This window comes from Oncorhynchus mykiss, chromosome 2 (assembly GCF_057628025.1).
Source record: "Oncorhynchus mykiss isolate SJ-2025 chromosome 2, ASM5762802v1, whole genome shotgun sequence".
NCBI classification, from domain to species: Eukaryota; Metazoa; Chordata; class Actinopteri; order Salmoniformes; family Salmonidae; genus Oncorhynchus; species Oncorhynchus mykiss.
The window spans coordinates 86,555,424-86,572,091 of NC_143023.1; the positions used below are offsets into that span (position 1 = coordinate 86,555,424).

The 16,668-nt window shown below is 42.6% G+C and overlaps 1 protein-coding gene and 1 pseudogene across 3 annotated transcripts; both read right to left on the reverse strand.

Moving 5' to 3' along the window:
* Positions 1-4,797: 4,797 nt before the first annotated feature.
* LOC149985267 (matrix metalloproteinase-15-like) lies at positions 4,798-10,809 on the reverse strand (annotated as a pseudogene). The gene is made up of 6 exons (XR_016490530.1): positions 9,975-10,809; positions 8,709-8,857; positions 8,335-8,457; positions 6,364-6,687; positions 5,922-6,019; positions 4,798-5,368 (listed from the first exon to the last, which is right to left on the reverse strand). The product of XR_016490530.1 is annotated as a matrix metalloproteinase-15-like (transcript).
* A 260-nt stretch (positions 10,810-11,069) lies between these two features.
* Positions 11,070-14,934, reverse strand: LOC149985268 (zona pellucida glycoprotein D-like). Of its 2 annotated transcripts, none has more exons than XM_090211315.1 (9): positions 14,818-14,934; positions 14,657-14,699; positions 14,455-14,562; positions 14,167-14,375; positions 13,794-13,951; positions 12,622-12,864; positions 12,238-12,412; positions 11,577-11,682; positions 11,070-11,250 (listed from the first exon to the last, which is right to left on the reverse strand). In XM_090211315.1, the coding sequence occupies exons 1-9, from the start codon at positions 14,839-14,841 to the stop codon at positions 11,132-11,134; spliced, it is 1,185 nt and encodes a 394-aa protein (XP_090067441.1). In that variant the 5' UTR covers positions 14,842-14,934; the 3' UTR covers positions 11,070-11,131. The 2 variants fall into 2 exon arrangements, with proteins under 2 accessions (XP_090067441.1, XP_090067435.1); XM_090211309.1 differs by having other exon boundaries at positions 14,657-14,723.
* Between the last annotated feature and the right edge of the window lie 1,734 nt (positions 14,935-16,668).

Genomic DNA, 16,668 nt, shown 5'->3' on the forward strand with positions numbered 1-16,668 from the left:
GACAACAAATGTTCCTTTTGTTCCATAAAGATATTTTTTATATCCAAATACCTCCGTTAGTTTGGTGCGTTATGCACAGGAATCCACCGGAAAGAGCGGTCACGACAACGCAGACAAAAATTCAAAATGATATCCATAATGTCCACAGAAAAATGTCTAACGTTTTTTATAATCAATCCTCAGGGTGCTTTTCAAATATCTTTTCGATAATATATCAACCGGGACAGTTGGCTTTTCAATAGGACCGGGAGTAACAATGGCCGCCTTTCTCTTTAGCGCACAACTCATTCTGAGAGCCCCCACCTCTCCACTTACACAATGTGGTCGTTCACGCTCATTCTTCAAAATAAAAGCCTGAAACTATGTCTAAAGGCTGTTGACACCTTAGGGAGCCATAGAAAAAGGAATCTGGTTGATATCCTTTTAAATGAGAAATAGGGATGCATAACAACAGAGAGGTTTCAAAAACAGGGGCACTTCCTGATTGGATTTTCCTCAGGTTTTAGCCTGCAATATCAGTTCTGTTTAACCTCTTGGAACCACCCATCCTGGATCCGGGATAATTGTCATCAACTACGCTAAATAGCATAGCGCAACGGTCAAATAATCTTACTAGAAAATATTCATATTCATGAAATCACAAGTGAAATATAGCGAAGCACAGCTTAGCCTTTTGTTAATCACCCTATCGTCTCAGATTTTGAAATGATGCTTTACAGCGAAAACGATACAAGCGTTTGTGTAAGTTTATCGATATACTAACAAAACATTATGTACAGCAAGCGGCAGGTAACTTGGACACGAAAATCAGAAAAGCAATCAAATTAATCGTTTACCTTTGATGAGCTTCGGATGTTTTCACTCACGAGACTCTCAGGCAGCAAATGTTCCTTTTGTTCCATAAAGATATTTTTTATATCCAAATACCTCCGTTAGTTTGATGTGTTATGCCTAGGAATCCACCGGAAATAGCGGTCATGACAACGCAGACAAAAATTCCAAATTATATCCATAATATCGACAGAAACATGGCAAAAGTTTTTTATAATCAATCCTCAAGGTGTTTTTTAAATATCTATTCGATAATATATCAACCGGGACAGTTGGCTTTTCACTAGGACCGGGAGGAAAAATGTCTACCTCTCTGTTTTGCGCAAAAATCACACAGAGCCAACAACTGACCACTTACGCAATGTGGACGTTTACGCTCATTCTTCAAAATAAAGGCCTGAAACTACGTCTAAAGGCTGTAGACACCTTAGGGAAGCCGCAGAAACAGGAATCTGGTTGATATCCCTTTCAATGGGCAATAGGGATGCTTAGAAAGAAAAGGGTTTCAAAATAAGAGTCACTTCCTGATTGGATTTTTCTCAGGCTTTCGCCTGCAATATCAGTTATGTTATACTCACAGACAATATTTTTACAGTTTTGGAAACTTTCGAGTGTTTTCTATCCTAAGCTGTCAATTATATGCATATTCTAGCATCTGGTCCTGAGAAATAGACAGTTTACTTTGGGAACGTTATTTTTCCAAACATAAAAATAGTGCCCCCTAGCTTCAAGAGGTTAATTAACTTCTTATGGGCAGGTGGGACGGTAGCGTCCCACTTGGCCAACATCCGGTGAAATTGCAGTGCCCGAAATTCAAACTACAGTATTATAAATATTTAACTTTCATAAAATCACAAGTGTAATACATCAAAATAAAGCTTAACTTCTTGTTAATCCAGCCGCTGTGTCAGATTTCAAAAAGGCTTTACAGCGAACGCACACCATTCGATTATCTGAGGACAGCGCCCCACATAAAAACACATGAAAAACATATTTCTACCAGGCAGATGCGACACGAAAGTCAGAAATAGCAATTTAAAAAATGCCTTACCTTTGATTATCTTCTAATGTTGACACTCCAAAAGGTCCCAGTTACATTACAAATGGTCCTTTTGTTCGATAATGTCCTTTATATCCATAAAAACTCAGCTTAGCTGGTGCGCTTGAGTCAATAATCCACCCAGTTTCCCTCCATCAAAATGCATACAAAATGAATCCCAAACGTTACTAATAAAAACTTTTCCAAACAAGTCAAACAACGTTTATAATCAAACCGTAGGTACCCTAATACGTAAATAAACGATAAAATATAAAGACAGAGAATCGTTATTGTCTTTACCAGAGAAAAATACCAAAGAACGCACTCTCTTCCACTCGCTTGGAAACACTACAGCCAAAATGGGAGCCACCATTTTAGAAAAACTACAATTTCTGGCTCATTTTTCCAAAAACCAGCCTGAAACACTTTCTAAAGACTGTTGACATCTAGTGGAAGCCCTAGGAACTGCAATCTGGGAGGACTTGGCCTTATAATAAAAGAGATAGCCATTGAAAATAGTGGTGGGCCCCCAACATTTTTTTGGGGGGGTGGGTGGTTTGTCCTCTGGGTTTCGCCTGCCATATCAGTTCTGTTATACTCACAGACATAATTTTAACATTTTAATAAACTTTGTGTTTCCTATCCTAATCTATCAATTATATGCATATCCTAGCTTCTGGGCCTGAGTAACAGTTAGTTTACTTTGGGCACGCTTTTCATCCAGAGATCAAAATACTGCCCCCTACCAAAGAGAGGTTAATCACGTAATAATAGTTACAGAGAATTGATTTGATAAAATAACAGTCTTCAGTTCAGTTCAGGCTTCTTCCTTGCTGAGCGGCCTTTCAGGTTATGTCGATATAGGACGCGTTTTACTGTGGATATAGATACTTTTGTACCTGTTTCCTCCAGCATCTTGACAAGGTCCTTTGCTGTTGTTCTGGGATTGATTTGCACTTTTTGCACCAAAGTACGTTCATCTCTAGGAGACAGAACGCATCTCCTTCCTGAGCGGTTTGATGGCTGCGTGGTCCCATGGTGTTTATACTTGCCTACTACTGTTTGTACAGATGAACGTGGTACCTTCAGGCATTTGGAAATTGCTCCCAAGGATGAACCAGACTTGTGGAGGTCTACAATTGTTTTTCTGAGGTCTTGGCTGATTTCCCCATATTGTTTTTTTCCCAAAGAGGCACTGAGTTTGAAGGTAGGCCTTGATATACATCCACAGGTACACCTCCAATTGACTCAAATTATGTCAATTAGCCTATCAGAAGCTTCTAAAGCCATGACATAATTTTCTGGAATTTTCCAAGCTGTTTAAAGGCACAGTCAACTTGGTGTATGTTAACTTCTGACCCAATGGAATTGTGATACAGTGAATTATAAGTTAAATAATCTGTCTGTAAACAATTGTTGGAAAAATTACTTGGTTCATGTACAAAGTAGATGCCCTAACCGACTTGCCAAAACTATAGTTTGTTAACCAGACATTTGTGGAGTGGTTGAAAAACGAGGAGTATGTAAACTTCCGACTTAAACTGTATATATAAATACATTGAATGCACTATAGTCTGCCTACTCCTAATAGCATTTTCACCCAATATTGCATGCATGGTTTGCCTTAATTCATGTTTTATTGCAAAATATTTATATATTTGTGTAAAAGCTTTACAGAGCATGTCCTGCATGCATCATTGAACTCTGCTAACGGACAGAGAGCACATTACAAATGTACAAATTTTAAAAACTGGAATAAAAACATTTTTGTACAACTACAATTTCAAGTATTCCTTCCTCTCCAACAGCCAACCAATACAAAACACAAACAATAAATGACAGAACACTGTTGATACAAAATTGACCACAAACCTGAAGTATATTCAACCATTGTTTTTTACATGTGATAGTGTCTTTGCTGAGGAAAAACCTTTAACTATTGGTCTTCATCTGTCAATTGCACAATACAACAATTGCACTCTGGGTGTTATATAAAAAGTATTTGGCCTCTGAATGAGAGAAGTTGGCACACAAAGAGTTGGTAACAAAGGGAGAGGGTGCAAAGAGGGGCATTTCCATTTCTTTAAATGACAAGAAGATTTGTAGGACATCACTTATGGTTAAGTTCAAAATGAATACAAACTGTTCTCATCACAAACCCATGTGACATATCATCACAGATTAGCATTAAAGCCTCTCCTAGGCAGACAGTGGAGAGCAGACTCCCAGATAAAGAGAGACTGCAGATGGAGTATGTCTACAGTGAAACATGACAGCATGGGAGAGGGGGAGTCCCACAGGAAGATATCTACAGCCAAACCGCTTTGGAAAAAAGTATGAAAAAATAGGAGTGTGACTCGTTAATCTAGTTAATGAAGCACAATGCCAATGGAGCTCCGACCCTTCCCTTCGTGCCACCTCCCTCCCACCCCTTCGTCCCACCTCCTTCCCTCCTCGTCTCCCCTTGCCTCCCTCCTAAGAAAAGAGAACTCTAACTCGGGCAAAGGAAATGCTGGCATGCCTCCTAACCCCTCCCTGGGAAATGTAACCCAGACCCAGCTCTGTTCTAGCAGGCTTTAACCCTTCCTAAATATGTGCACGATGTATATGATAATAACCCCTGCATTTAATCTCGCCCGAGGGAGTCTATCAAATGTTTCCCCTTTGTGGATAAAGTCTGGGCTGTTGTGGTCGAGGGGGTAGACTAGAGGAAAGACACAGTGGGAGACGGTGGTCTTGTGTTTACAGAACACACAACTGTTAGACATTCACGCACCACCACTCTGTTTTATAAGGACATTCACGGAAATCTGTAGCTAAACACGCTTTAAACTACAACCGCAACTAATAAAAATCTAAACACAGGACGTTAAAAGTGCATATTATCTGTGATAAACAGGCTTAAATCAAGATCGGGTAAAGCACCATGGAGGAAAGATAGGGAAACTGTGTGCTTGTATTGTTATGTAATGCTTGTGTGTACATATGTGTTCAAATGGAATGTGCCTATGTATGGTGTGTGTATGTGTTTGCGTGTGTGTGAATCCATTTCTGGAGCAGATCAAACCCACTCCTGCAGGGATCGTTTGCAGTGGACCAAAAGTCTGGGCGCCTCTTTCTTCTGCAGGGTGTTGATAATAGCATAGATATAGTAGGATGAACAGCACCAGGACCAGGGGCACGGTCACTATGATCAGGGTGATAACCTTGGCCTCGTTCTCAGCCATCCTCACCACCACATCCACCCCTTTGTCCTTCGCATCAGGTTCCTAATCCACATCGTTGGTGTAATCCTAATTGGTCTCTCTGTCCACCTCATCCGGGACTGAGCCAACTGATGGTTGTGGTTTTGGCTGGTCCACTGTTGGCCACTTGCGGCCTGTAACTGTGTCATCTGTATCTGGGTCCACGCTGGGGATATGGGGTAGTCTGGGTCATCCTTCATCTTCTGGTTATCAAACCTCCAGTACTTGGAGCCCTTGTAGAAGTATGTGTAAGCTGGGTAGGGAAGACAAATATTGTTGATGCAAATGTTGAAAAGCACCGAGGGAATTTACTGTGGAAATGCTATTTGTTCATTTTTTTCAAGTTTGAGTCATTAGTCTGTTAACCTTCTTTGGGTATGCATCTTCTGCTCCAACTCTTGACAAGTTCATCACACTTCACAGGATACTGTCATTGCAGACCTGTGCTAGTCCTGTTCACCATTAGTAATAGTTACAGTACTGTGAAGGAGAAGCCTTCACTTGGACTAGAGTCTATTTTTAATTCTCCTTCACAAGTACCTATCCCTTTTGATGAAAATGGAAAAATGAAAAACTACTTATCTGGAAGACATTTAACCATCATAGTTGTTTATTCACTATAGGAAACAGCTTTGAAAAGCATTAGCTGGGGTGGGACTTTGGTGGGAGAGGAGGAATTATGAGATACCTGCGTTAGACAACCTTTGCCAGGCATTCCATGGGTCCAAACCCTTTCCTCTCTCAGCTCAGTATCTATAGCCTCCCTCCATTTTTACAGCCATTATCCCCTATAACAACTCACTCACCGCCATCATCGCTGAGGAAGGCTCCTTTAGGAGAGGATGGGACCTTGCCCCACCTGGAGACAGGTTTCCGGTAGTCGCTGTCACCGGTGCGAAACGATCATGAAACCGTGTGGTACAAAGGACTAATGACTCTCACAAGAAACGCCCTTTTCTTCAGGTCTCGGTCTTTTAACACTCAGGGCTAAATCTGTTTTCCCTTGACTAGATGAATGATATTTATCAATAACATTTAAGATTTAAAAAGATAGCTCATCAGTCAGTCAGTTGAGATCAGTTATGGTAGGGTAAATAAAATGAAATAAAATGGTATTGGTCACATACACAGATAGGAAGAGGAGAAAGAAAGAAAAAGAATATCAAAAGATATCAATAGGATATTCATTTTGAACAAGGAAATAGTAGCAGTAATAGTGATTGAGGGGGAAATGGGGGAAAACGGGACGAAATGTCTATCTAACCTGATGGACCGTGGTTGTCAAGGGTCCAGGGTTCATCAGCGTCAAAGTGCGTGTCTCCGCCCATCCCAGACCCTGGGTAGTAGGCATGAGCCGGAGACCCCCACTCGCCCTCAAACAGAGACATGTCTCCATGGAAACCAGATGCAAACAACAGCATGATATCTAGCGTGTCCTGGCTGCTGTTAGTGATGTCTTGGAAAGCAACATCTTCAAAGCTCAGTGGAGTCACGCGCTCCCACACCTCGAAAGCTCTGCGGATGGCCTCCAGTGTCCAAACCTCACCAACCTTTGGGGTGGTGTTCATAATGCTGGGAGAGGGGGTTGAGGATAAGACAAAATATTCTTAGCACATACACTACCGGTCAAAAGTTTTAGAACACCTACTAATTCAAGGGTTTTTCTTGATTTATTTTTTACTATTTTCTACATTGTAGAATAATAGTAAAGACATCAAAACTATGAAATAACACATATGGAATCATGTAGTAACCAAAAAATGGTTAAACAAATCAAAATATATTTTACATTTGAGATTCTTCAAATAGCCACCCTTAGCCTTGATGACAGCTTTGCACACTCTTGGCAGTCTCTCCGTCAGCTTCATGAGGTAGTCACCTGGAATGCATTTAAATTAACAGGTGTGCCTTCTTAAAAGTTAATTTGTGGAATTTCTTTCCTTCTTAATGCATTTGAGCCAATCAGTTATGTTGTGAAAAGGTAGGGGTGGTATACAGAAGATAGCCCTATTTGGTCAATGACCAAGTCCATATTTTGGCAAGAACAGCTCAAATAAGCAAAGAGAAACGACAGTCCATTATTACTGTCAGTCAATACGGAAAATAGGTCAATTTCAAGAACATTGAAAGTTGCAAAAACCATCAAGCGCTATGATGAAACTGGCTATCATGAGGAATGCCACAGGAATGTTACCAGAGTTACCTCTGCTGCAGAGGATAAGTTCATTAGAGTTACCAGCCTCAGAAATTGCTGCCCAAATAAATGCTTCAGAGTTCAAGTAACAGACACATCTCAACATCAACTGTTCAGAGGAGACTGTGTTAATCAGTTATTCATGGTTGAATTGCTGCAAAGAAACCACTACTAAAGGACACCAATAATAAGAAGAAACGTGCTTGGGCCAAGAAACATGAGCAATGGACATTAGACCAGTAGAAATATGTCCTTTGGTTTGGAGTCCAAATTTGAGATTTTTGTTTCCAACAGCCGTGTCTTTGTGAGACGCGGTGTGGGTGAATGGATGATCTCCGCATGTGTATTTTCCACCCTACAGCATGGAGAAGGAGGTGTTATGGTGTGGGGGTGTTTTAAAGGCGAGACTGTCTGGGATTTATTTAGAATTCAAGGCACACTTAACAAGCATGGCTACCACAGCATTCTGCAGCAATACACCATCCCATCTGGTTTGGGCTTAGTGGGACGATAATTTGTTTTACAACAGGACAATGACCCACCACACCTCCAGGCTGTGTAAGGGCTATTTTACCAAGAAAGAGAGTGATGGAGTGCTGCATCACATGACCTGGCCTCCGCAATCCCCTGACCTCAACCAAATTAAGATGGTTTGGGATGAGTCGGACCGCAGAGTGAAGGAAAAGCAGCCAATATGTGCTCAGCATATGTGGGAACTCCTTGGAAAAGCATTCCAGGTGAAGCTGGTTGAGAGAATGCCAAGAGTGTTCAAAGCTGTCATCAAGGCAAAGGGTGGCTACTTTGAAGAATCTCAAATAGAAAATATATTTTTCACCGGTAGTGTATATACAGAGGGTCATTACAAATTACGTAGGTTGTCAGTGGTCTATACACATATGGGAATTCAGGTCTCATTGCAGTGTTGTTTATACTGACGCTTTGCACGCCAGTCAGGGGGAAATCTGTTTGAGATTCCCTACATGGTTTTCTTAGAATCCCCCAGCATACATAGGCCTACCACACACCTGTAAGTCAGAAGGTTCTTGTCCCACTTCTGGCCAGTGAGAGCGTAGCGTTTCCGCCTCACACCATTCTCAGCCTGCTCAACAGATTTGTCTGGGACTCCACAGCGAGGCCTTCTCATGGCCCTAAAAGGGGAGTGAAAAACACAATTGAATAGAGCCCAGATAAACACATAGATATATAGGATCAGATACATTGTTCATTTAAGGCTAGAGTGGTTCCACAGTGCTAGACCAGGAGGTGCAACTTTTCTCTGTCTCAGAATAGCTCTATATTGTAATCATGACTGTACATTATTACATTATCTTGACATCATTATCAATTTAGTTTCTATCAGTCTGTACAGTATAACTGAGGCTGCCAGTGGCATCCATACTTCAGTGTGGCAGGGTCCATCTCTCCAGTGAGCTCTAGGCCATAGAAGCGCTGCATGTCACTGACGGCATTGGGCAGAATTTGAGAGGACTGCATGGTTGACATCTGTCTGCTGGCTTGAGACAGGTAGCCAAACCTCCGCAACCACCACTACAATTATACAACAGAGATAGATAGATGGCGTGAGAGCTAGAGAAAGAGAGACAAATAGAGAGACAAGAGAATTGAGAGCAACATCAAAAGGAGAGCAGTTAAAATATATAGAGAGAGGACAGAGAAACAGATGGTTTCTATTACTTCATGGCATTACTCTTTGAGTCACACCTTCTTATTGGCAGTTTAGATAACCACAGGGTCGGCCCAACAGATAATAGGATAGAGCAGACGTCATTGGGTGTAAGAGTAAAAGCTTTGGAAAGTAAGCATTTAACCCAAAACAAAACACTGATATACAGATTTTAATCCATGTAAATTACAAAAATTCTACATAAACCGTCTAAATTCGACTGTACAATATATACCATTAATATAGCCACAAGCAGACGTGTGCCTGGCTGTAAAGTCTGGCGTACAATATTAATATACCATTGATAATCCAATGGAAACAAGAGACCCAGCCAAGACAGCACAGAGAGCTTGCCTTGCAAAAGCCTTGACAGGGGAATTTAAAAACAAATGGGCCCACTGAGCACAACCAGAGAGCTCATACTTTCTCTGTAAACAAGCATGCACTGCACACCTGCACACATAGACCCATACACACACACACACAGAGAGGGCAAGAGAGAGAGAGAAATAAAAGCAGCTTCAGGCCACCAAAATGGTGACTCAGAGTGCTCATTCTGGAAATCTTCACAACATGCCTGCATGATAAGCAGTACAGTAGATGAGGAACACATTGTGGTTTACAAGCATGTAAATAGGGTTTAACCCTGGAGGTCAAACTTTTACACAACACACAATTACTCCTAATAATATGCCTGCCATGCATGAAGTGGGAATGTTGCCCAATATCCATTATTGGAAAAGGGTCATACATGTGTGCATCAAATATGTCCATGAATCAGCGCATGATAAGTCATTAGATCACATAAAATGCAAGATCAGTTTAGATTACCTGACCAGGATAATAGAGATCATGGTCATGCAACGTTTCAGTTAAAGGAAACTAAGTTCATAAGGCGATGGCCACAATTCTACATATTTACGCACCATAAAAACGTCCGTATTTTGACATTAAAGGACACACGTATACAACATACTGTACCTCTGCGTTGAAATGGCCTTCGTCCGCATTGGTAACAAGCCTGTTGCACAAGAGCAAGACGATTGAGGCCATTATTTGTTTCCACAGCCCCGGAGAAGCGCTTCTCCAGAGATGCCATTTTTATGCAGCCTCGTTCGCCCGTGCAATGGACTGTCATTCAGATGTGATTGAAAATTGCCGTCAAGTGATGAGTGATCTGCTATGTGACTGCATAGTCAAACTCTTTGGTTGAGTTCAAAATCCAGTTTGTGTTCAAGTTCTCTCTGCAGTTCAACCACTGGGCATTGGGTCGTGGCGCGCTGAAATCGGATCGTTTGCGAAACAGCTCGGGTTAGAACTGGTAGAAATTATCCCCAAATATGTGATCATGGGTTATTTAAGGCCTGAGTCAGTTGTCCATTTATGCCCAGTTCCTAATGGCCCACACGAGCTAAAGGTAAGAACAGCATTTCTGACACGTTAGTGTGTTACCTACTTCCCCTTCAGTCAATAGCTTTCCTGCACGACGAGGGAAGAGTAGAGAGAAAAAAGGTGTCAAGCGTCATGTTTTGTTCTTGGTAAGATGTAGCCGTACTATACTCAGAACGTAATTGTGGAGGATACCCTCAAACAAAATACAATTGTCTTACAAGTTACTTCCAAGTATCCAGAAGGTCTGTTAGATTTTAGTTAAACCACCGCATGCCATCCTGGATTACATTGATAGTCCAATAAACTCACTGCCGTCTGAGAATACAAACAGAACAGTGACTCTGCTAGAGAAAATCGGGAGGAAAGTTAATGTAGCCTAGATACTGTGGGAAGTCTATTAGACAAAGCAATTTCTCTTGAAAATAAACTCCCCTCCCCCTGGGGATGAATTATAGACTGACCCCTCAGTTGGCTCCTATTGCCATCTGCTGATAGCTAAGAATCACTACACCATTTGATCAAATCGAGTGACACTATAATAGGAGTTGGTTTTTGATGAGACCAGTTATGATTTAAACCAGTAACTCATGTTTGAACTTGTAACCCACAGCCACATTGAACTACAGGGCTGAATGCTCAGAGCTCTGTGGTAAGTCATGTTTATAAAATGTCAAAGGCACAACATTTTTGCAGAGAGGGACTCATTTAATTGTCATAGAAATTATTATTTTTATTCAAGTTGGATGTCAGCGGTTTGCTAGCTGTGACAGTCGTCGGTTTCCTGCCTTAGCGATGGTGATTAGGGCGAGGAGGAAGAGGCCCAGGACCCAGATGCCAGCCACAGGAATCAGCAGCAGCAGCAGATCTGGAACAAAGTCAAGACTGTTGAAAACACCTCACACCACCCTGCCTCAACTGCAACATGAGGCCAGAGGGGTATACTACAATGTAGGATCAATGATTTAGCCAGCTAACGTGCCTAAAAAATCTTACATAACCATTTTGAAAAGTGAAAGAATGACTCAACCAAAAACATATACCCATGTTGAGCTTTTGTAGTATAGCCCTCTGGTCTACGTCACAATCATTTAAAAAAAATGCAGGCAAGTAGAGTGAGCAAGGGCAAGGACATTTGAGCCGGTAAGAAAATATATTTTAATCTTACGTAGATAACGAAACACAAATCCTTACTAGATTGGGGTCGGTCTGGTATGTCAATCCTGATTGGTCCATATGACAGTAGACCTTGAGTTGGGTCTCCACGCACTGCTGCCCTCTTGGTTATAGATTTGCACTCCTGTAGCAGTAAAGCATTAATAAAAGACAATCTTGTATGCCATGCCAACTTCTGAAAAGGCATTTTCTTCATGAATAGAAATAATATTTGAGCATTTTTAACCCCTTTTGTCATCCCAATTTCATTGTATCCAAGTGGTAGTTACAGTCTAGTCCCATTGCTGCGACTCCCGTACGGACTGGGGAGAGGCGAAGGGCGAGAGCTGTGCGTCCTCCGAAACACAACCCCGCCGAGCCGCACTGCTTCTTGACAATGCTTACTTAACCCGGAAGTCAGTCGCACCAACGCGTCGAAGGAAACACCGTACACCTGGCGACCGTGTCAGTGTGCATTGTGCCCGGCCTGCCACAGGAGTCGCTAGAGCACGATGGGACAAGGACAACCCGGCCAGCCAAACCCTCCCCTAACCCGGACAACACTGGGCCAATTGTGCGCCGCCTCATGGGTCTCCCGTTCGCGGCGACAAAACCTGGAATCGAACCAGGATCTGTAGTGACACAGCTAGCACCGCTATGCAGTGCCTTAGCCCGCTGCACCAAAGGCCAGTGAACTTACAGGAATGCAGGGTTCGTCATCGTCCAGGGAGCACAAGCGCACTGTGCAGTGCAGGTACAGGTCATGAGGCTCCACAACAAAGCGGAACATGTCAAAGCTGTACCGGATGGTTGAGGCCTCTCCATTGGCGCCCATTGTCGTATTGAGAAAGGTGACAGTGTCGTCATTCACACACCTGTGAGGGGGGGGGGAGTGTCTTGGGTTGAATAAATCCAAGACCTTCATCAAATTTAACACTGATCTGCCACAATTAGTCGGACATGCCAAATTGAGCTCAGCTCAACTGAATTGCTCACAGCATGCTAAATGATTTGTTCATGCCATGTTTCAAGAGCAGAAGTAGGCGTACATGTTCCCAGGGATAAATGTTGATTGTCCACTCACCCATTGCGCAGCAGGGTGTGAACAGCGCTGTCTGTCTGGTTGGGTTTGGGGGACTGTGTGGCCCAGCATTCATTCACCCTCAAGTGGAAGACGTCCTCCAGCTCCACGACCTTGATCTCCACATACACCCTGTCCCGGAGGTGGATCAGCGGTGAGCTTTGGAACGCCTCTGTGTAGGTGTGATCTGTGAAGAGGGCCATCTCCACCTTGGCATCCAACTCACCCATCCGCATCACAGTCTCACTGAACCAAAACAGCACAGGATTACTGTGAGAGAAATGCTTGTCATATCCACATTACCTGAACCGAAAGAACTCCTGCTTATAAATCAGTGGTTAGTCCGACATTACTCGCTGTCCCAGATGGCGGATAGCGGTTGCTACCTAGGTAGTATTAATAGCCGTTGCTACCTAGGAAGTATTTAGTATTAATAAAAGGTAAAAATAAAACAAATTAAGGGTAAGCAAAATATTCTACCAACACTCACTAAGTGAATATTCCTCAATGCCCCACTTGAAAGCCACAACTGTCTTCTAAAAGTTCACGGCTAGGTGCAGGTGGTTTGTTGGAATTTAGAAAATGCCCAGTTAAAGTCAATTATCCTCAAGGAAGTAATGCAACAACGGTGTATGCCACTATCTTCCCCATTTCAAATCTTCTCCCATTGAGACAGACAAGTGTCATTCAACACAAAGCTTTATTTCTGAGTCACACTCATGACATGCAGCACTTGTGTGGACACCCACCTGTCTCAATCAATGAGAATAATTGAAATCAAGATTGCGTCACATGGCAAAAGTGAAATAAACAGCATTTTCTAAATTCCAACCAACCACCTACAACTAGCCATGGAGGGTTACAAGACAGTGGTGGCTTTCACGAAGGGAATTGAGAAATAATAACCAAGATTAGTGTAACATTTACCCTTAACACCATCAACAGCTGGAACATCAGTAATGTCAGACTAGCAAGAATAACTCCTGGACCTATTGTACAGGCTCAAACTAGAGCCCAGAATTGTTCCTGGAGAGGAAACCCGAGTATCAAATAAGGCAATGTGACAAATTGCATCTCAAGTGAGTCTACTTGTTAGGTCGTTCCAGTAATAGACCAAGACAAACTTTAAGTACATTAAGTTGTGATCAAGTCCATTTTTAGAGAGTGGGCCTTACCTAGAGAAGGGGATGATGGGGTACGGCAAACTGACAGTGCGGATGTATGGGTAGATACACGTGTACTCAATTTTTATCATTGGGTCTCTTATTATATTTCCATAGACTTGAGGGGCCGACATGAGAGTTAAGGCGTATGCAATGTGAGTGATGTTTTTCTGTTGTAAAAAGAGAGAGCACAATGCCAGTAAAAACAAACTTCCAGCTTCATAAATAAGTCACCACTTGGACTTGCTGCGATAACAAGGGTAAAAACTCCTGCCCTCAAATCGGCGCATGACAACTATAGATCAGTGTTGAGCCTTGAGATTAGGCCTTTTCTGAGACAGGATTATCAAAGGATAATATGAAGTGTGGGATGAATCATACTTACCTCCAGTGGTTTACCGCCACAGGAAACGTACTGATCCTTTGATATCCGCACAATGTAGTATGGGACATCAGACATAACCTCCTTTTGGGCACGACAAGACTCATTCTTCAAGTGCAGAGATTCCATAGGTACTTTGTAGTACTGGAAAAAGTCCTCATTCACCATGATAGTAATGTAGTCTTTGCCACACATGACATTGATGGTAGCAACTAAAATAAATTAAAACAGTTTTAGAACAAATTCCAATAGAACTATTGTAGTTATTCTGGTCTACCAAAATGTTTAAACCTTTGTCACACAGGTCTCCATAGTAGCCAACAGCACATTTGCAGTTGCTTTTGTCGAGGGATAGCAAACACTTGGTTGTGTCAGTGCAGTGTGTGACAGTGCATATTCCTGAGAGAAAACAATGACATCAATGGAGGCCACTTATGAAATGATCAAGTAAATACTCGCAAGCTATAGAAAATCAGACAAATGTGTTTCTCACCAAGGACACAGTCACAGCAGAAAATGACGAGGACCAAAAATACCTGGTAAATTCCACAGCAATTAACCTACATGACATTTAACAGGTTTAATTCATTTTCTATATTGTAGTTTCTAAACGTGTCCTTTTCTTTCAATACAAGCATAACAGTATCTACACACCTTCAAGTTGAATTTGAGCGCCATTGGTTATTTGCAATCTGTTTTCAAAATATATATTTATTTTTGTACTGACTTGAATTACTGGAAGGTCAAGGTAACATAGCCCTGTCTGAAGAATACAAAAAAAAAAACGTAGCCTTATATACTCAACAGATCGAAAGGCCTGGAGCTGTAATTACCATAGACCTAGGTGATTACCTGAATGTAAAACACCTGTTTATTTGTATCTGAGCAATAAGCCTACCCCCAGTCACACACCTTCATTTCCCTCAGAGCGCCCCAACTTCCATCGAGTAACCTCATTGGCCAAGCACAGAAATGAAGTCACCCCATCTTTCCCAGCCTATCAGCAACCTAATTGCACCAGTCAATTGAAGAACCCCTCCTATTCAGAAGAACAAACGTTGCAGGGAGAGACATGGCTTAATAGAGAGGTTGATAATTTAGGGAATTTTAATTTCACAATGTTTGTCAAAAAATGTTATGGTCTTCCAATGGAGATGGCCTAGGCCTACTAGTCTGCATAGGCTATAGCTCTGCTAGGGTACTATAGCTCTGCTAGGGTACTCTGCTCTACTCTAGGGCTGCCCCCAGGTGGTGAGGGTAGGTAGGAACACTTATGTGAGAATGCTATTCATTGACTACAGCTCAGCGTTCAACACCATAGTACCCTCAAAGCTCATCACTAAGCTAAGGACCCTGGGACTAAACACCTCCCTCTGCATCTGGATCCTGGACTTCCTGACGGGCCGCCCCCAGGTGGTGAGGGTAGGAATGAAAACACATCTGCCATGCTGATCCTCAACACAGCTCCACAGGGGTGTGTGCTCAGTCCCCTCCTGTACTTCCTGTTCACCCATGACTGCATGGCCAGGCACGACTCCAATACCATCATTAAGTTTGCACCGACAACGACGAGACAGCATATAGGGAGGAGGTCAGAGACCTGGCTGGGTGGTGCCAGAATAACAACCTAACCCTCAACGTAACCAAGACTAAGGAGATGATTGTGGACTACAGGAAAAGGAGGACCGAGCACTCCTCCATTCTCATCAACAGGGCTGTAGTGGAGCATGTTGAGAGCTTCAAGTTCTTTGGTGTCCACATCAACAACAAACTAGAATGGTCCAAACACACCAAGACAGTTGTGAAGAGGGCACGACAAAGCCTATTCCCCCTCAGGAAACTAAAAGGATTTGGCATGGGTCCTGAGATCCTCAAAAGGTTCTACAGCTGCAACATCGAGAGCATCCTGACTGGTTGAATCACTGCCTGGTATGGCAATTGCTCGGCCTCTGACCGCAAGGCACTACAGAGGGTAGTGCGTACGGCCCATTACATCACTGGGGCTAAGCTGCCTGCCATCCAGGACCTCTACACCAGGCGGTGTCAGAGGAAGGCTATAAAAATGGTCAAAGACCCAAGTCATAGACTGTTCTCTCTATACCGCATGGCAAGCGGTACCGGAGTGCCAAGTCTAGGACAAAAAGGCTTCTCAACAGTTTTTACCCCAAGCCATTAGACTCCTGAACAGGTAATCAAATAGCTACCCGGACTATTTGCATTGTGTGCCCCCACCAACCCCTCTTGTTACGCTGCTGTTACTCTGTTTATCATATATGCATAGTCACTTTAACTATACATTCATGTACATACTACCTCAATTGGGCCGACCAAGCAGTGCTCCCGCACATTGGCTAACCAGGCTATCTGCATTGTGTAATGGATATTGCTCTTATACATCATTTCATAATGTAGTTAGCCTGTCCGAACTGTATTTGCCAGCTGTTGTCTGGAGCGCACGTGCCAAGACCCCATTTGCTATATAACAGATTTTGTGACAAAACCATC